Consider the following 14,752-nt stretch of genomic DNA (forward strand, 5'->3'; position numbering starts at 1 on the left):
TTCTACATTTAAATCAAATAGAAACAGCTAGCTTTACTTAGATCGTTGTGCATAGTTATTTGTTGTGGATAGTACGTGTCATAACACAACATAAACAAAGTGGACTCGTCGAGTGGCGAAGCGGCAACACGGCATTTCTGTGGCGCGGTACTATACCGCCACAAATAGTATCATCTCGCTCACACCACCCGAACTCGGATAGATAATGCCACATGGTCGAATAGCGTTGTCTCATTCAGTTTTGTAGGCAAGGATACGCAACGTTGTGGCGCATCAGTGCGCGACGCGATCTGTGGATGGAAGGTCATCGTGTTTTATCGTGCTAACACGCCATTTTTACAAATTGGAAATTATCACGTGAGTTTGTTTATATTTATTTACAAATTTCTGTTGACTTTTGAAACGCCGATGTTATCGTCAGTTGGAGGGAAACATAAGTCATTTTCTAAATGGTTAAGTTTAAATGGGGGGAGGGGGGGAAGCTAAAAGTGATTTCAAAACTGCTTATAAGTACCTACATAGATAACTTATTGTTTTTATAATTCTTCATACTTACATACATACATATGATCACGTCTATATCCCTTGCGGGGTAGACAGAGCCAACAGTCTTGAAAAGACTGAATGGCCACGTTCAGCTATTTGGCTTAATGATAGAACCGAGATTCAAATAGTGACAGGTTGCTAGCCCATCGCCTAAAAGAGGAATCCTAAGTTTATAAGCCTATCCCTTAGTCGCCTTTTACGACATCCATGGGAAAGAGATGGAGTGGTCCTATTCTTTTTTGTAATAGTGCCGGGAACCACACGGCACCATAATTCTTCATTTAGCGAGTAAAATAAAATAATACTTAAAAGCTAAATTTAGTGATTGCAACCGGTGAATGGTATAAGTTACGATCCGAAGCGAGAAGACCTACATATCTATAATCTGTTAATTAATCTGTTACAGTATTAGTTTTCGTGTTAATATGTATTAAAAAAAACATTTGTACTAAAGTAAGAAAATGTGACAATATCAATATCTAACATGCCTATTGATATTGTCACATTTTTTAATATTATAAATATCAATTACTGTAATTATCTTTCACAATCAATCTCTTACAATTCAATACAAGTTAATCAACTTTATTTTAACAGAACAGAATGAAGGATGACAGGGGAATTGTGACAGAGTTTTGCAAGATCGTCCAACGGTTCCCAGACTTGTATGACCACAACTCTGATACGTACAGAAGATGGTGTGCCGAGAGTGCCTGGGAGAACGTAGCGGAATGCGTCAGGAATGAACTACATGAAGAATGCACAGGTTACTTGCAGATGTTTAGATTATAATCACGTTTTTATCCCACACGGGGCAGATAGAGCCAGTCTCGATGAGACTGAAATCTTGTATTAGATGAATGTGCTCCTAATCCCGTAGTCGCCCTTTACGATATTATTGTGCTTTAATAGGTACTATTTTAAATTTCAGTGGAAGAATTAAAACTGAAATGGAAAGGAATACGGTCTTCATACAACAGATATAAAAACAGGGTCTACAAGAGTAAATTCGACCCAAGGCCGTTTAAGGACTATTATTTACACAACACCTTGAAATTTTTAGATCCCTTTATAAAACCGAAAGGGTAAGTTAATTAAGAATTTGTAAACTTATTCTACTACTCTTGTCGGTGGATTTTTTTTTGTTTCTAGTATCTTTATTGCACAGAAATTAGCACAATCACAAGAAATAGAACATAGTAAGAAAATAAATAACCTGCAATGGCGGACTTAGGTATCCCATGAAGGGATCTCTTCCAGTTAACCGGCAAATCTTCTATTCATATCTATTTCTATTTCTTTAACTTGATATTTATTATTATATTAAAACGCTTATTTTGTATTCATGTCATGTAGAAAATGAATGTTGAGAAAATGCCTTTTAAAATCGATGTTAGAAAACTTTTCTTTCATCGACTTTAAAGGCGATATTAATAGTCATTATTTAATCTTATAATTCTTACTTGTGTTGTATTCTATTATTTCATATTATTACACCGTTATTTTGGACTTTTTGAAAATACGTAATACATAGGTACATATAAGCAACAATGCTTAGTTTATTTAATAATAATCATTTGTTAATTAACAAAGATAACAATTTTCAGGGCGATTCCTAACGTGACAGACACACAAATTGTATTTGAAGAATGTTACGACCAATCAATGCTCGATGACAATATATCATCAGAGTATGCAGCTAGTTCGACTTGGGCTGAGGCAGATGTTGATATAAAACCAGAGGTACTGCAGAAAAATGATAAAGATGATACTGATAGAACAGAGGACTCTTTTAATACAAAATCTAAGAAGAGAAGACGTGATGACAGCGATGTAGATGAGGAAAATGAAGATTTGCAGTTTTTCAAAAGTATTCTACCTGATATAAAAGATTTTACGGCTAAAGAGAAACGCAAATTAAAAATGAGTATTTTGAAAGTGATAGATGAGATTGATAATGAAAGAAAAAGTGCGCGAGAAAGTTAATTTACAAATAAGTATTGTGTTAAGATCACATTTTTACCTTAATTTAAAAAAGAAATCTTTTGACCAAATAACATTGTTTTAATAAATTACTGATAATTTGGTCATTTCGCTCTACACTGTAATTTTACAATATTTGGGTAAGTATTTGTTTATGATACAAATCAATCTATTACATAAACATATCATTCACACATCCTTTGAAAATGTTATATAACTCTTCCCGATTCGGAAGAGTCCTGGAAAGTGGCGGTGACGTAATCGAAGACGCCTACCGACAACCGACGTATTATATCTTCCACCCTCATTTACATGGAAATGAGATTTGAGAACATTCTCGGCGGCACAGCCCTCAGTCTTCTGACGCCTTCTTTGCTTAATTACGACGAGAACACATAATGTGACGTCACTATAGCCTTTTAAAATTGCCCTATTAGAGTGAAAATCAGGTTTTTATTTTCTGCGTTTTTTTCGAAGGTCTTACCTACGATAGATCTCGCTGTGGAAGCAACGGTGATTTTCTAACTTCAGTTACCGAAACAGAAAAGATTATTAATTGCTTAATCATGATTTGTTTTTTGATGATGATAAGGTTATAAAAGTAATGCCTTTATACTTTTTCATGAGTGTGGTAAGAACATACGTCCACACAGATTATGACGACGCCTCTTTCTTGGAGGAGAAGACAGAGCTGCTTGCCACTATCACTGCACACTTCCCTTGGTTCATCAACATTTATCAATCTTTTTAAACAAAACTTTTCGTCGGTTTCGGCTTTGAAAGTGAGTTACTAGACTGAAGGTGATGGAATTTTTTTTAAAAAGTTTTACTTTCCCAAGAAAGATTTCTTTTCCGTTGCCAATTATGGTTCTAGGTAAAAAATTACGATACCGTACGTAGATAGCGAAATTATAAATAAGAGTCTTAAAGCTTAAGTAGTGATTTTAAAAAGCTAACAACACTTTTATGAAGGTAAGAATGAAGCATAAAAGCTACAAAACAAAAGGTATGAAAAATTCCGAGTGCATTAAAAATCCATTTCACTGATAAGTCCATCAGTGTTCTGTTAATGTCGACCTAATTACAGAGTAACAGTGTTATGGGACCATTTATACTACGTAGCCGTAGGATATTGGGTCAGCTTTAGTTACTGTACTGTGTATACGTACATGGAGTTATAAAACCCAAATACTGTTGCAAATATACCCCAGATACTGTTCTACATACATACATAACATATAACACTGGTAAAGGGTCAGGTCAAAAGTACCCGAAACCGCCAAGCTTGCATGAAGAGAGTTATGAATGTGGAAGAAGCGAAGGAATTATGCAGTGATCGTGGCAAGTGGAAAGAGGTAGTCTCTGCCTACCCCTCCGTGAAAGAGGCATGATTTTATGTATGTATGTATGTATAACATATGTATAATCACGTTTTAAGCCCTTACTTAAATGCGGAGAAGACAGAGTAAATGGCCTGCGTACAGACCACTTTAAAAACTTCGTGTCTGTCCGACGAAATCGATTGCGATGTCAAATCTCCCATACCAGCTGCATGGGCAAAATGTCATGAGATGGTGGACATCATCTGCGGCCTAGAATACCAGTAAGGCTAATAAAAGTATAAATCCATCATTAGGCCTGTCCTCTTATATGCAGTGAGGCTGTGAGACATGACCAGTGCTTGAAGATGCGTGTAACGGAGATGACCATGCTGCGTTGGATGTGCGGTGCTTTGCGTAGAGCGAGAACTTGAAGAGAGAAAGAGTTGAGAACCCCGTGTGGAACTCCCACGTCCACGGTAGCCTTTGTGTCCATAATATAGCAGATATAATGCAAGAGAGCTGTTTACGCTGGAATGGCCACGTGTTGCGGAAGCCTGCCGACTTTTTGGGGAACAGGCATAGCAACCTGAGTAAGGGCTAAGAAGAAGTAGTAGGCGATCCCTAGGTAATAGCGCATTTCGGTGAACGGTGTAACCTGGAACAGGCAAAAATGAGTGAGAGCATATAATCACTATATCTTTGGTGTTATGAAAAGGTAAGTTCCTTAGATTTTTTACATTAACTTAAAATAAAGTTGCACCTTACAGTTTTAAATAGAATATCTCTTTTTGTGGTTCCTAACAACAGGAATGACTGCATTTAAAATAAAAGTATGTAATTTAAAGTTTAAGTATGCAAAATACTTTCATTTATTTCAAGACCATCTACTCTTTTTATTAAGGCATAAAGACGTGATTGCATATATTATGTATATATAAAAGCTGTCTTAATAAGACAAATTTGTCATATTTGTCTTGTCTGAAGACTGTCTCGTTTGAAATTTATTGATAGCGAAGAAGCCATTGTAGAAATTTATGCTAACAAAACATAAAAAGTTCAAAACGAAATTAAAATTTGGAAACAATTGATTAAATCTAACAACGAATACCTAAATCTTTTTTATCCAATACAGCTCCTTAGTGCATTACTGGTTTTAATCTTCTTGTTACAAACGTAGTACATTTTCTAGCGTATTTTCGCGGCCTGAAAGCTACATCAAACATGTGCGTTGTCTCTTTCACGCTGCACTAACGCTCATGAAGATGAAGCGAGATAGTTAATGTACTTTCCCGTTTACAATTACGTATGGACAACACACATTGGCATCAGAGTTTCAGAACACGTGAGCCTCCCCCTCCCTTGACCGACCCCCCTTCGGAGGCTAATACCATTATAGTAATTAGGATATGCTTAGGCATAATTGATGTAGTCATAAACTAGGTAGATTCCTTTGCTGTTGTGTACATTAACGGGATTGACTGTTTAGACATTTGATATGTTCTGTGCCGTGTGGTTCCTGGCACCAATAAAAAAAGAATAGGACCATTACATCTCTTTCTTGCGGATGTCGTAAAAGGCGACTAAGGAGTAGACTTGGGATTCTTCTTTTAGGCCAACAACCTGTCATCAAAGTATTCCCGATACTTTTATAGAAGAGATCGACTTACTTCTACCCCATGGACGTCGTAAAGGGCGACTAAAGGTATATGCACAAATATCTAGTGCACCTTTTACCATGATCAATGCGTTACGATCCCCTGAAACGGTTGCTGAGGTCAGATGGAAGTCGCTTCGTATAAAATCCTGACTCACCTGGATTTTGGTCAAAAGCTCATTCGGTCTCATCTCCAGAGAAGCGAAAACGTAACCGGGTCTAATATGAGGAGAAAGGGGATGTTATAACATATTCGCTTTACATATTGATAAATTCTATTTCCAGGCTAATAAACTTGACATTCTTCTTTTAGGCGTTGGCCAATCAATCTGTCACTATTTGAATCTCAGTCATACAGCTGAACGTAGCCATCAATCATTTCTAGACTTTTGGCTCTGTCTACCCCGTTAGAAAAAACGACGTGATTATATTTCTATTACTACAGAAAAACATCTTCAATACGACAAATGTGATCGCACTTACACTTAACATATTTATGATCTCATACATAAACCATTATTCTAGTTAACAGCACTGATAGAGTCTCAGGTATTGATCCTAGATACTTGAGTATTGCATTCAGCAAGGTAAATTATATACGGAACGCATGCATTGCCCATTAATCGAATTAGTACAGCCTTTACTACTGAAACCAAACTATTGTTTTATATAGTACGTAATATCTTTATAATATATGTACTTAATTTCGTTTAGTTTAGAATAGAACTAATCTATATCTTTCCCATGGATGTCGTAAAGGATAGGTTATTAACTCGGGATTCGGAGACTGAAGACCGTGGAAAGAGGAAAAAAAGGTAATAAAGCAAACTCCGGATTAACTGGAAACCAAAGGTATGACCTTAATATTATTATTTAGAGAATTAAGAAAATTAAGGCTTATAAACTTGGGATTCTAAAAGCGATGGGTAAGCAACGTATATGTATCGCAATTCTATCATTAAGCCTAACAGCTAAACAAGCCGTTTCAGTCTTTCAAGACTACTGGCTCTATGTACCCCGCGAGGGATATAGGCGAGATTATATGGATGAATGAATAGAACTTAGAAGTGTTAAATTGAATTGCCTTTCAACACTACAGTTGGAACACTAATATTGTTCAATCTTTGGTGGACATTCCAAATCACCTAATTATACCACCCAATCAACCATACAACAACGAGTTACAATAGTTGGGCTCCATTATGAACTACATCGCAACCGAATGCTACTCCAATGTTAATTATCCCCGAAATTCAGGTACAAATTTCAGCTGAAGCCAAAACCGTTCACATATTCGCATAATAATGTAATTTGTTATTCATATCCCTGGCCCTAACCCTGCTGCAAAATGAATGGTTATGAGCAGTTATGAGCCCACCTTAACATTATGCTACAACTCATAAACCCTTCATAACGAGCATTAACTATAACGTTATATCTTAAATCCTGTGAAACTCAAATTTGTGACATTATGAGTGATAAAGTGATCAAACAAAATCTGTAAATACTAAACAAAGACTACAAGGCGAGTGTGAATGGTTATATTGGGAAGGATAAGTCAAGACGAATGTACTTATGATTTCAGTCAATAATATTATACTAAGATATTTGTTCGTCATGGAATTTGTAATTATTTGCAATCTCCCTGTGTGAAAGTTGGAAGGTCATGTAATTACAGCCACTGCCGTTTGACTTCTGACCTGACTAGATTGGATTGTGGCGACAAATCTGCTTGTCTGAATCATATTTCTCCAACGTAAAATTAATGTACAACTTGTGTAATTACTTGACCTTCTCATAACTATATCGTGGTCACAGACTTACATCAAGTCCTCTTCGGGAATACAGGGATGAAACGCCAGGATGATAATTTGAGAAATGTCAGAATTATATCAGTTTTCTTCTACTCTAGACTATTTCCAAACACTTATCGGAAAACAAAATGGTTCCGTTGGAAAGACAAAACATCAAATGTTTAAAATGAATTCATTTTAAACATTTAATTTCATTAAATTTTAATCATGCGCACGATATTTCAAACGATATCTTTAACTTCCCAACGTTTTTGTCTTCACTCTAAAATCATTGTTGTAAGCGGGCGCATCGTGAGAGAAATTTCTTATTTAGGATGTACGCTTCAAGTATTATGCAATTTCATATTGGTAGAGTTGATTGGATTTTACTGGATCGATTTCATCTATATAAATTTTTGTTTGTAATGAATATCTACCTCCTTACCGATCTTGATGATATTTGGCATTAGGACAAAAAAAAAACAATACAGGTTACTTTTTACCTGTGAAATTCTTACGGGAGCTAAAGCAATAAGAAAGGAAGTAGGTATCATATTGGAGTCAAAGGAAGTCGCTTTCAATGTTAAAACTTAAAGTTAAAACTTCCGTCAATGATATTAGGTACCTGATACGTAGTTTAAGTACTTACCTACTAATTATCTTTGTCGAATTATTACAGCATAAACAATTTTTATATGTCTGAACCAATTATTTCTAAGATGTTTGTAAGTTCATAGAAATAAATAATATGAAGAACGTAGCTGAATGTGAGAGATGGAGATATGGAATGCCTAGCATTAAACTGTTATCCTACTCTTTCAAATTGATCGTCTAAATTCTCAATGTTTCAGGAAAACTTCCTTTTTTCTATTAACATAAATGAAGATTTATGTTATCACCCGCAAGTAGAGGTAGACTTACCTCTACCCAGGCGAATGAAGTCACCCAATGTGAACTCAGTCTCATCATAAAGTGCACGGAACCGGTCGGAGGCCGATGTCCCGGCATTCCTGGATGCACATACGATCGCCGCAATTGGAGTCGGGTAGCAGTTTAGATTATTTTGAATGACAATATTATTTCAGCATTCTTCTCTTGTTCATTGTTACTTACAGTTAATTGATTAGATATTGTTGTAATTACATCGTCTGTCAGTCCCATCTCTTTCAAATTTGTGTCGTAAAAGATGCTAAGTGAGAAGGTATATTTATCTAGTGCAAGCTTCCAAGCGGGGTTGGTAGCAATAAAATAAACATTGTGTATACGAGCTGCTTTTCTTCTTGTGTAAATGTCATTCAAGTTGGGGTTCAACTTCATAAAATTACTACTTGGGGTTCTTCTTTTTTGAAGATCTTTCAGATTTGAATTTCAATTTCATCGCGAAGATATACAGCTTAACATGCCCTTTTTGGACTAACGGCTCTGTCTGGAAAGACAACGTAACCTACGCACGTAACGGGAACGTAAGGGTTAAAGACGTGATATAATTGTTTTAGTTTAGATAGAAATTTCTTGCCATTTTAAAATACTTCTTCGCCCAAATGATTAATTTTTAAATTGTTTTGGTTCCGGGACTATGTACTCAGATATTCACTTGTTGGTACCTTCTCAAGGTTTCCTCCACATTCCGAATACAAAATTTTAAATATTTTTGGTTTGCTTCGGAGTGATGAATAAATTAAGGTTCACGTGGGTTGTAACACTTATTATCTTTTTAGCTTGTTGTTTTACTGCTGGGCAGAGGCCTCCCCTTCTGTAACCGTCTGACCACTATATGCTTGGATGATCTACCCCTTCATCGACGCTAGTCTACAAGGATCCATTCTATGGTTAACTTAAGCCACCTATTCGTAAACATCTATCGTAATATATTTTGAAGTGGTTCAAAATAAAAGAGTGAACATAAGTTTCTGTAAAACGATATCATTAAGTTATCTCAGAAACCTTATTTAAGCCGCAACAAATTTGGCCATGTAAATGACAGAATTAATAAGTTTGCACATTTGCACAAAGTTGCCGCTGAAGTAATCGCTTTACTTGGTCCAGATGATTTTAGATACCCGCACAACGGCCGGCCAACAGGGACGGAGGATTTTAAATGCAACTGGTTCGAAAAAGACAACATTTTCCTCTCCTACGCTTAAACTGGCTTAAATTTGAAAAAAGAAATAACTAAAAACGAAACCTAACCTTTTCGTAGTAAAGCTTACTTTCAAACGCACAGCGAAAATGGATATTGCAATTTCTATTTGAACATTGAGGTGGCTACACATTTTTATTTGTGGGAAGAGGGAGCTGGATAGTGTCTGCGAGGTAAGGAGGGAAAGAGAGGGGAATATCTGGCATTTATATTCTGGGTACGTGTAAGTTTCAGGCAACGGTCGCCGTGAAACTCGTAAATGGGAAAAAAGCAACAACGAGGAACTCAACCTCTAGTGAGGGGAAATCGGGTTCGGGAATCCCGCGAAGATAAATATTTGAATAGTAATAGAATCTTGAGGAAAGATCAAAGGAATTCTGGTGAGATGTTGAAAATTTATCACGTTTTGTTTTTATTCTGACAGGTCTAAGGTGTACACTTCTTTGCCATTCTCAAGTTGATCTATTCGTGGTTAGATGCTGTATTTCATGCTTACATTGAGGCTTACTTGTCAATATTTTTTTATTTATCCCAGGTAAGTATTTTCATTTTAAACCTATTATTTCAAAATACGGCGTTTTCCATTTCATGTTTAGATAATTTAACCGTATTAATATCTTAGACACTAGCTTCAATAGATGTGACAGAAACAAATAAACGGAAGATCTTCTCACAGATAAAATAACAGAACATCTTCCCACAGGATGTTTTTCCCAAGTTAATAAAGCAAAAGCCTTATCCACATCACCTCAAAGGTATTTTGTAAATAGTGTTCATTGGCCGAAAACAACAAATGCTGTCATATAACATCAAGGTTCGCTGACTCACGTCGATTAAGGAGTCAGGTCACGTGTGATCACGGTAAGACCTGTATCTATATCTGACAATGACACAATGAGTGTACTTCAAGTACAAAACAATTGTATTGTTGATAATTTAAAATTGGATGAATTGCTTTTAAAGAGGAATAAGAATTACGATAAATCGGACAATACAATACAAGAGAGTCGGTGGTTGAATCGGTAAAGTGCCCGGTTAAAAGCGTGATGCGCAGAAAAGCATAGGTTCGAATCCCACCTCGGCCTTGTACCAACAAGTATTTTTGAAGTTATGCACATTAGTTTGAAAACTAAACGATGTTCTTACAGTGAGAGAAAACATCGTGAGGAAACCTGCACATTCAGGCAACTGGATGTGTTACCTTGATCGATCTAATATGGGTTAGGTTCTCCTGTAAACGTTGCGGAGGTCAGATAGGAGTCGCTTCGTGTAAAAACCTAAGTTAACCAATCTAGTATCCATTAGTCGGAGGCATACTCCAGGCTCCTCTCCAGGATGGTGAGGATGCAAATGGGACTAAAGCCAGGAGAAAAAGACGAATTAACGATAAATACGATAAGGAATATTTTCAATATATGAACAGTACGAGCGAAAATATCCTAGGAATCACTACTTTTCACTCAATGTTAATCGTAATAAGTTATTATCTCTATTTAGTTTGTGGTAATAAGTTAAGACATGTGAGTATTAAAAATCTGTTGTAAGGCCACAAACTGAGGTGGAAGGACGACATTGTGATAAGTACCTGTCCAAAACAAAGTATATTGAATTTATTGAGAAGCCTGAATGTGGCCTATGGCAATGAAGAAGGCTTTTTATGATGATTATATTACACTTGTTGATCTAAGAAACTGCATAAAATTTATAGTTGTTATAGCTGGTAGCAAAGTAACGCTATAAAATTTCTACAATCAACAAGTTGTTCTGTAACTTACTACTTATATGTGGCTGAGTTGATCTGATGTTACTTTCAAATCCAAAATTTGGTAGTTAATCTAAAATATAAAATCGATATCATATTCTATCGATACGGTCACTTCCCTAGCTCTCGTCATCACAGTACGAGCCGCGTTGATATTTCCACGTAGATTTCACTCCGTAAAACCTTACCGTTTATTTTTGTGTACATTTTAGTTGCCATAGATCTCTTTTTTTCTGTATTTACCTCGATAATGATCGCGGATTTCCTTTTTTAAAGAACAATGTAACGAGCAACCATTAGTTTATTTTTGTAAAAATAGAAATTAATATACATATATTGGTTTTTTAACTGCTTTGTGACTTTTTGAATCTCAATTCCGTCATTAAGCAATACAGCCAACACAAGGCTACTTACGGTATTTTTAACTGTTGGCTCTATCTTCACCGTAAGAGATAAAAATGTGTTTTATGTACATACATACATATATATGGTCACGTGTACATCCTTTACAGGGAAACAGAGTCTGCAGTCTTGAAGAGACCGATAGGCCACGTTCAACTTTTTGGCTTAATGATAGAATTGAAATTCAAATAGTGACAGGTTGCTGGTCCATAGCCTAAAAAAGACTCCCAAGTTTATAAGCCTATCCTTTAGTCGCCTTTTACGACATCCATGAGAAAGAGGTGGTGTCTCTACTTATTTTACATACATAAATTTGTATAGATACTGAAATTACAATTTAAATTCAAAGTAGTACACGAAATGTTTTCGTTTTACCTACATAATAATGATAACGCCTTTGCCTTACTGATAGAAATAACTGAATAGAAATAACTAAAGGATAATCAGAAAATACATTTTCTTTTTGCTACTATTCTATATAATAATAAGTTGGACGTAGGGTTCACTAGATCGACTTTTCATTTGAACGTCCCTGATTTGGTCAAGTTCGTCTTGATCGTCTCCTTCCGAAACGAAAATAATGCAAATCGGCAAGAAAATACATAAGATATATAAGTTTCATTATTATTAGAAGCAAAGGTGCCTTGCGGTTTCCGGCACCAATAGAAAAAAGAAGAGAACCACTCTTCTCTTCTCAATGGAAGTCGTAAAAGGCGACTAAGGGATAAACTTATAAACTTGAGATTATTATTTTACGTCGCCTAAAAGACTACTAACCTGTCACTATATTAATCTTAATTCTTTCATTAAGCCACGTGGCCTATCAGCCTTTTCAAGAGGCTCTGTCTACCCCGCAAGGGATATAGAAGTGATTAAATATATGTATGTAAAAACAAATATCTATACTGCACAAAGAACCAATGACTATTCTTCACTGGACCAAATGTTGCACATGTCATAAAGCAACATTTGCAATCGTCAAACAATGTGATGTAAATGTCGAATGCAACTACGAGAATATCCTTAGGGTTTCCGGGTCATCCCCACTTCACAACTTCAACTTTAACTGACCGCAATAAGGTTCAATTATTCACGTTAACCGTTTGTACTTATGTACTTACTTACTTTCCATGCATTACCCAATAGCATTACTACAAATTAAATATAGAACAGAAGTTAAACGGAAAAACATTAGCTAACACAACGGAAAACGCTTAGTTAAAAAGCCTCAGAGTGTATAATATTACTTTTTTTTAGCGCTATAAGTTTTTATGGAAAGTGACATTTTAAAATAATACTTGTAATAGATGGGAACCCATTTCTATATATCATTATCATATCTTATAATATCATTTCATAGTCCATTACCAATACAATTTTATATTAGCTTCAAACCTCGAGGCATGTTTGATATCTTTAATATAATTATGATAAGCTACTGCATTTTATAAATCTGGTTCTATTTAAACAAAATACGTCACGTCACGCCATTATTTCAAATTTCATAGAGCCTCAGGTTCGCGTACAAAGGAGTAACTTTTTTCTGAGCTTATAGATGTAAAAAGTAACAAGATAAAAAATACTTTTTCATTTTGTCATTATTAAATTCTGCTGTTAATTGAAACAGTTATTTACCAAAAAAAACACCGCTCTTCACTAAAGAATAAATGAGTTTAAATCGATTCAAAATTTGAGAAATCTATAGTAATGATAAAGAAACATTTTTCATGGGCCTTGTTTTTGAGAATATTATTTATAAGGTACACGTTTAATCTCATTTTATTTTATATCATTGCATAACAACAAAGATGACTGCTGCACTGATTTCGTCAACGAAGCGAGTGTATATTATGTAAAGAGAAAGTTTTGGATTCACTTGTACTTAACCAGTTTATTTATTAGAAGATGACCCATAGCAATATTTTATTGCAAATGTAAATCGAGATTAATCAGAATTTTACATAGATTTACTTACATCATTCGTATTCAAAAATGCCAAAATATCCAAAGCTCTGTACTAACTGGTCAATTATGGAAAATATTTGACGTGGGAGTAGATACCACGACCTTTCGCAACTTATAAGACAAGATCACAAAGGTTGTTACTAACTCGGATTCATCCAAAGAACTTATTACTATTCTACGACTCTTAACTCTAACGCTACTGGTTGTGGAATTTTTATTTTTGAAGATTACCCTCTCACTCCTTCAAGTACTAAATCAAATAAATACCTAAATGTTATAGAAAGCAAAAACACACCGATTAAACTAGCGGAAATATAATGTTCACAATAAAATAAACTACTTATATTGTTTACATTTATTTTTATACAAACAGAAAAAAATCACAGCTTTTTGGATGTGGTTAGAGAGTAAGAACGTCCTCTGCACCATAGAGTCTGCCTTAACACGCCATTCTCTTCGACTTAGGGCGGCTCAACGCGACAAAGTCTTTCTCCTTCCCCCGCGAAAAACTATCGCTGTTTCGCTTTTTATTATGAAATGCAATAGATTTTCGCGCGACAAAAACGGCGTCGCGCGTTCAGTACTAGCTAGCTGGGCTGGAGTTAAATCTTTTTAAGTCCTCATATTTTTGGAAAGGAACCTGGAATCCGCTTGTGTCAATCAGATTTTTACACGAAGCATCTCCCGTCTGACCTTCGCAGCCTTTACGTGTGAACCTAGCCCATATTGGGGAATGTTTACACATCCAGTTGCCTGTATGCGCAGGTTTCCTACCGATGTTTTCGCCTATGTATCGCATATTCGCGTACGGTACTATATGAGACTACGCGACACAGTCATTCTAGTTTGACCAACAGCACAATTGACCATGGTAACAATCGTGGTAACATGAACAATAAGCTGGACCAAGGCGGCTTCATCACGCCCACGCGTGGAGATAAATTTCCTCACTGTGTTTCCTTTTTACACCGAACACCCAAGCACTTTATACGCAGTAGGCTCTCGCTTAAAAGGCGTATGGCGCAATTTGTGAACTTAGTGAATAATTATGACTAGTAAATAATATATAACTTTTTTTCTCTTCTAGAAAATACCCATCACATTTACACCCTACGCTCTGGCAATTCCGGTTTATGTCACTAGATGGCGCTGAAATAATTTAGTAATTTTGCACATTAGTTACTC

The 14,752-nt window shown here is 35.7% G+C and overlaps 1 protein-coding gene across 2 annotated transcripts; it reads left to right on the forward strand.

Annotated features, from left to right (window-relative positions):
* The first annotated feature begins 252 nt into the window (after window positions 1–252).
* LOC106134630 (uncharacterized) lies at window positions 253–2,548 on the forward strand. 2 transcript variants are annotated; one of them, XM_013334723.2, is made up of 4 exons: window positions 253–357; window positions 1,144–1,312; window positions 1,478–1,631; window positions 2,154–2,548. In XM_013334723.2, exons 2-4 carry the CDS (start codon window positions 1,150–1,152, stop codon window positions 2,530–2,532), a joined length of 696 nt encoding a protein of 231 aa, XP_013190177.1. In that variant the 5' UTR covers window positions 253–357; window positions 1,144–1,149; the 3' UTR covers window positions 2,533–2,548. The 2 variants fall into 2 exon arrangements, with proteins under 2 accessions (XP_013190177.1, XP_060801840.1); XM_060945857.1 differs by having other exon boundaries at window positions 290–357; window positions 1,149–1,312.
* The last annotated feature ends 12,204 nt before the right edge of the window (window positions 2,549–14,752 follow it).

The sequence above is a fragment of the Amyelois transitella genome, chromosome 9, assembly GCF_032362555.1.
Source record: "Amyelois transitella isolate CPQ chromosome 9, ilAmyTran1.1, whole genome shotgun sequence".
NCBI lineage: Eukaryota > Metazoa > Arthropoda > Insecta > Lepidoptera > Pyralidae > Amyelois > Amyelois transitella.

What these genes read in the sequence shown, in the direction of transcription:
- LOC106134630 (XM_013334723.2), top strand. Translation starts at nt 1,150, where the DNA reads ATGAAGGATGACAGGGGAATTGTGACAGAGTTTTGCAAGATCGTCCAA. An exon ending in ACTACATGAAGAATGCACAG is followed by an intron (nt 1,313 to 1,477) that starts GTTACTTGCAGA and finishes TTTAAATTTCAG; the next exon opens with TGGAAGAATTAAAACTGAAA. An exon ending in CCCTTTATAAAACCGAAAGG is followed by an intron (nt 1,632 to 2,153) that starts GTAAGTTAATTA and finishes AACAATTTTCAG; the next exon opens with GGCGATTCCTAACGTGACAG.